General features: G+C 69.9%; 1 protein-coding gene across 1 annotated transcript; it reads right to left on the reverse strand.

The window, feature by feature from the left end:
- Positions 1 to 2461: 2461 nt before the first annotated feature.
- On the reverse strand, positions 2462 to 3322 carry LRRC10B (leucine rich repeat containing 10B). The gene has a single exon (XM_075427418.1). It carries the CDS (start codon positions 3320 to 3322, stop codon positions 2462 to 2464), a length of 861 nt encoding a protein of 286 aa, XP_075283533.1.
- Positions 3323 to 6000: the final 2678 nt, after the last annotated feature.

Raw genomic sequence — 6000 nt, forward strand, 5'->3', positions numbered from 1 at the left:
GGCTCTGCGGTGGGGGACAGAGATGGGGTCCGCGTCCTGTTGGCGAGGCGGGGGGGCACGGGGCTGGCTGGGAGCCCGGGGTGCCGGCTGGCAGTGTGGCGGCTCGAGTGGCTGCTGAATAATTCACTGCACACCGGTCTGGAACAAATAAATGAAACTCCAAACCCGGGGATGGCGGGGGAGCCGTGTCCCCTGTGTCCAGCACAGCATCCCTCCGGATCTGCCCTTCAGGCGTCGGAGGTGGCCGGTGGCAGCGGAGGATGGGAGGGGACAACACAGTCCCCTGGCTGGCTCCCGCGTCCCGCTGCAGCGCGGGTCGGGCTGTGGTTTATGCCCGGCTGAGCCAAACCTGGGGGTCCTGGCAGCAAGGAGCTACCGGCAGCGCCGGTGCCACCGAGCCCGGCTGCGTTACGCCAGAGCCGGGTTTCATTTATCGCGCTGCGTCTCTGAACACCGCAAAAAATAAAATCTGCTCGGCCGCGTGCTCCGTGCGGGAGCAATAAAATCTGGTCCTGTTGCACGGAGCCGGCCCGAGCCGCAGCTGTCCCTGCGCCTGTCCCTTTGTCCCCGCAGCCGGCGGGAGCGGCGATGCGGGGAGCAGGCAGGGAGATATCTATAGAGACAGACGTACGGATGATGCAGCGCACGCCTCGCCGGGTGCCGGGGCTCGGCGGTGCCCGAAATACTTGTGCGTAGCGGGGGACGTGTGAGGTTTGCGCTGACTGCGGCAGCTCCTGGCCCTCGTGTCGCCGTGCCAGTTGTCACCAGTGCCGTGCCAACCCAGCTCGTTTCACACCCAGGGCTGTGGAAGGCTGGGGCGGTGGGAGACGGCTGCGGGGAGGCAGGGACCCCCCCCCCCCCGCCCAGGTGTTGGAGCTTCTGGGTCTGGCTCCTGCTGCGGGGACAGGCTGGTGGCACCCAGGGCCACCCGCACCCCTCACCCTACCGAGCGCAGACCGGACTGCCTGGAGCCAGTGGCAGCAGAAGGGCTGGGGCTCGGGGTGCTGTGGGTCTCTGCCAGGGCCAGCACCCAGCGAGGGGGTGGATTATTACCTGCTAATTAGCAGCAGATTGATGGCCCGACCCCAGTGCATCCCTGGGGACTGGGAGCCACCCATTGCTGTGCTGGGGTGCTCCAAGCCGCGGCGGCGAAGGCTGCCAGGGGGGCAGGAGGGGACGGACAGACCCAAACCCGAGGGGGAAGAGCGAGCCGAGCTCCAAATCTGCAAGTGGGAATGGAACTGGGGCCTCAGTGCCGGAACGGGGCGGGGGGGCCTTCCTCAGCCTCCGCTGCTGGAGGGGCTGCCACCGACATCCCGCAGACGAGGGTGCTCCGCTGTGTCTGAAATATCCGCTGTTCCCGCCGTGGAGCGGGGGAAAAAAGCCAGGCAGCATCGCCCGAGGATGTGGCCGGAGCGCTGGCTGCCTCCCAGGCCCCAAGCCCCAAAGCCCTCGCCATTAAAAGCGGACGCGCGGTCTGAAACCTCACGGCCCGCAGACCGGACTCTCCCGCACGCCAGAAGCCGGAGGAGCTGGTGGGCTGGCGCCGGGATGCGTCGCCGTGTTGCCAGCAGCTCCCCAGCAGCCCCCTTCCCCGTTGCAGCCCCCCCCCCCGCCGGGAGAACAGACCCCGTCACCTTTCTCACACGCTGGGTTTTCTTGGGTTTGTGCTTTTTATTGCTTGAGTTTGGTACAAACGGTGCTTGGGGAGGGGAAGAGGAGGGCCAAGGTGGCAACCTCAGCTGCGGTGCCCGTTTTGGGGGCTCCTTTCCCCGGACAGAGGCAAAACCCCTTCCAGGCGGGCAGCGTTTGTGCCCTGGGGGGGTTTCCATCTGCTCCTTCCCAACCCCGAGAGCCCGGAGGAGCCCGGCGGAGACCCCTCTGTGCCCCAGCCCAACTGCAGCGGCAGGATTGAGGGGGGATCTCTGGGGGGTGGGGAGGGGTCTGCGCCGTTGCTCTCAAACCTCGCTGCTCTTCAAGGTGACAAGGTCTGTGCCGCACGGACGCGAATGGCGTTGCCCTACGGAGCCAGGAGCGAAGGGTCCCCGCGGCGAGGCAGAGCGTGGTAGGAAGGTCCCCGCGCTCGTGGGTGGGTGTCGGGGGGACAACGGGCTCTTGGCAGCACCGTGCTGCGCGCCAGGACCTGCCCAGCAAGCGAGTCGGGGGTGTCTGCGGGGCCGTTTCTGCCATCCAAGGCACCCGGCGGCTGCGTGGGCTGCTCTGCGGTGGGGTTTGTGGATCCCGACGGTGAGCCCCGCAGACCCACGAGCTCTTTGCCGTCCCAGCTGGGAGACGCTGGTCCTCCAACCGCGTTTTCCTTCGCGCGGAGGCTGTGAGCTTCCTTCTTCCCCACCTGGCAGATGGGGGGGGGGGGGGGGGGGGGGGGTCCTTGGGAGCCCCGTGGCGGCTCCCCATCCCTCTGCTGTGCATCCCCATGGGTGTCCGGCTGCAGCGCGGTGGCTCACGTTTCCCCTGGGGAGCCCGGCAGCGCCGCAAAGCTGCCCTCCCCGTCTTCCAGCAGCGGGGAGTCATCCTCAGGGGCCGACGGTGGGGCCTCGGTGCCTTCCTCCTCCTCCTCCTCCCGTTGCTGGAGGCTCTGCAGCCGCTCCCGCCGCTCCTCCATGAACTCCTGCGCCCCGTCGCCCACCAGCCGGACGGCATCACCGACGCGGGGCGGCCGCCGTACGGGGTTGTGGTCGTAGGAGAGGAGGCGCAGGGCGGTGAGGCAGCCCAGGTCGGGGAAGCAGGCGATGCGGTTGCGGTCCAGGTCGAGGACGCGGAGCTGGGCCATGCGCAGCAGGGCCGGCGGGAACTCCTCGAAGCGGTTGCCGTAGAGCCAGAGCCCGCGCAGGCCGGCCATGCGGGGCAGCGCGGCGGGCAGGCGGGCCAGGCGGTTGTCCCCCAGCTGCAGGCTGCGGAGCTCAGGCAGGCGCAGCAGGGCGCGGGGGAAGCGGGCGAGGAAGTTTCCCTCCACCCAAAGGCAGCGCAGGCTCTGCAAGCGGGCAAAGGCGGGCGGCAGCCCCCGCAGCCCGTTGCGGCCCAGGTAGAGGTGAGCCAGGCGGGGCAGGCGGCACAGGGCTTCGGGCACCTCCAGCAGCTCGTTGCCGTCCAGGGCCAGGGTGCGGAGGTGCCTCAGGGTGGCCAGCTCGGCCGGCAGCTCCCGCAGCCCCGCGCCGCTCAGGTAAAGCTTCCGCACCCCGTGCTGAGCCCACAGGGCCGCCGGCACCTGCCCGCCCCGCAGCTCCAGCCGCTGCTCGCAGCCCCCCGGGCCCTCGGTCACCGCCAGCCGCCTGCCCCGAGCCGCCGAGCCGCCGCTCCCCATCCCCGCCGCCGGGCCCCGGTGCGGCCACTGGCGGCGCCGCGGTGCTGCGCCACAGCCAATGGGGGAGCGGGGAGGGGGCGGGGCCTGCCTGCCGGGGACCCCACCCCTCGCCGCACCTGGGCGCGCCCAGCGGGTGGCCACGCCCCTACGGACTCACCTTGGCCAGGCCCTTACACCTTGCTGCTCCTGCCTGGCCCCTGCCCGCCCCCCCCACCTTCAGATCCCCCCCACACCGAGCTCGGCATCTTCCCCCAGCGCCGGGGCGGGGGTGGGGGGACCCCCCCTCTGTGACTGCCCACAGCCCCCGGGGACCCCTGGTTGCACCCCCCCGGGGCCAGGAGGGCACGGAGGAAGACTCCCCTGCCCCGCCAAGGGAGCTGCGTGCCGTGGGTGCCCACCCTGTTGGGTCCTGCCGGCCGTGCTGGGGCTTTCCTTCCTCTTACACCCCCCCCCCCCCGCCTTCCTCCTCCTCGTCCTGACGCCCACCCCAGCCAACCCCCCCCCCCCCCCCCCTCCCCCGCCGCAAATCAGCAGTGTCATCCCCAAATCGGCGTGGGAAGCCGGGCTCGTACAGCCGTCCAGCGGCCACCGACCAGGCGACGGCCTTCCCCTCCCCCCACACACCCCCCCCCCCCCCCCCCCCGACCCTCCTGCCAGCCTTTGGGATGCAGGCAGCACCCCCCCAAGGGAGGGCTGGGTCCGCAGGGTCCCGGGGGGGTGACAGTGATGCCCAGGAAGGCCGGTTCGGGGCTTTATTTCTCTGAGTGCGCTCAGAGATCAGGGGGGTCCCCCGAAAAGCTGGGGCTGGGACCCCCAGGTGCTGGGGGGGCTACGCCGGGGGGTGGCCGATGATGCCCGACAGCCAGGTGGGGTGGTTGTTGGTGCTGGGGCGCTGGGGCTGGATGCCCCCCATGGGTCTCGCCATCCAGGTCAAACACCGGGCTGGAAAATCCAGGGGAAAGAGGGTGGTGAGGCTGGAGACCCCCCCCGGGGCTATGAGCACCCCCACCCCGGGGTCACCCCAAACTCACCTGGCGCTGTGGGGGACGGCGTCTGGCGGGGAGCGCACGTACTGGCCGTGGTTCCCGGTGAACCACGATGGCTCCTCGGGGGAAGGAAGTGGGTTGGGTGCGTGCTCCGACGGGGGTGGGGACGTGGCCGTGCTGGCACCCGCCTTCCTGCCAGCACCCTGCTGTCCTAGCGGGCCAGCCTGGGTCCTTCGGGGTCCCTGCAGCCCTCGGGAGACAAGCGACATCGTGTGGCCCACCACAAGCAAGCCCTGAGTGGGGACAGCGAGTCAGGATGAGGGGGGCACGTGGGGGCAGAGACGTGGTCGGGGGTCCCGCTCACCGCTGTGTCCAGGCCGCCCGGCACCTCTCGGCTGAAGCCGCTGCCTCTCTGGGAGCCCAGCGGTGGCACCGGGAGGGTCTTGCCACCCTGCTGGGGGACGGAGATGGGGCGGCTGGGACACGGCATCCACTGCTGGGGGTCTCGTCTTGCCGGGCGCCGGTAATCCGTCGCGGTGATGTCAATGCCAAGCTGCGGGAGGGCAAAAGGTGGGTGCGGAGGGGGTGGGGGGCTGCCGGGGGACAGGGGACCCCGTGGGGTTGGGGCTTACGGGCTGGCCCGGCAGGGCTGGCAGAACGCCGTTGCTCCTCGGGGTGTCCTTGGCGAAGCCGGACGGCTCCTTGCTGCCGATGGTCGTCTTCCGTAGGACATCTGCGGGGAGCAGGCGGGGCAGGGAGTGAGCAGCCCTGTCCCCAGCCCTGTCCCCAGCCCAGCTGTGGCATCGCCTGGTCTCATGGTGCTGGGTACAGTCTGGGACCCTGCCTGGCCCCCTGCATTTGGGGCTGGGTGACGCAGGGCAGGGGGCCACCAACACCCCCAAAACCTCCTGGGGATGGAGCTGGCCCTAGGACCACCCGATACCCCAAAAAAATCCCCTGGAGCTGGCCCTGGGACCACCAACACCCCCAAAACCTCCTGGGTTTGGAACATGACCCCAGGACCACCTGATACCCCCAAAAAATGGCCTGGGACCACCAACACCCCCAAAACCTCCTGGGGACGGAGCTGGCCCCAGGACCACCCGATACCCCCAAAAAATCCCCTTGAGCTGGAGCTGGGACCACCAACACACCCAAAACCTCCTGGGGTCAGAATTGGCCCCAGGACCACCCGATACCCCCAAAAAATCCCCTTCAGCTGGACCTGTACCACCAACACCCCCAAAACCACCCAGGGATGGAGCTGGTCCTGGGACCACCAATGCCCCAAAACCTCCCAGGGATGCAGCTGGCCCCGGGACCGCCGACCCCACCAGACCCTCCGAGGGTGGGAGCTGGCACCGGGACCACCGACACCCCCCAAGCCGTACCTGGCAGAGCAGGACCGGTGCAGCCGCTGCCGGTGTCGTACTCCCCAGATGTTTTGGGGGGGCTCAGGAGGAGCGGCGTGAGCTGGGGGCTCATGGCCCCGGTGCGGCGGCAGGCGAAGAGGTCCTCGTGGGGGTACCTGTGATCACAGCGTGGGTGTGATTGCCGGAGGGACCCCCAAAACCTGCCCCCCGTGCCCCCCCCAGCAGGGGTTACCTACCCCTCTGCCTCGCCGCGTGGGCAGAGCAGGCGGGAGACGGCCGAGTAGTTGTTGGACACATAGCCCGTGCTGGGGTGGTGGCC

Source organism: Opisthocomus hoazin, chromosome 7 (assembly GCF_030867145.1).
Source record: "Opisthocomus hoazin isolate bOpiHoa1 chromosome 7, bOpiHoa1.hap1, whole genome shotgun sequence".
NCBI lineage: Eukaryota > Metazoa > Chordata > Aves > Opisthocomiformes > Opisthocomidae > Opisthocomus > Opisthocomus hoazin.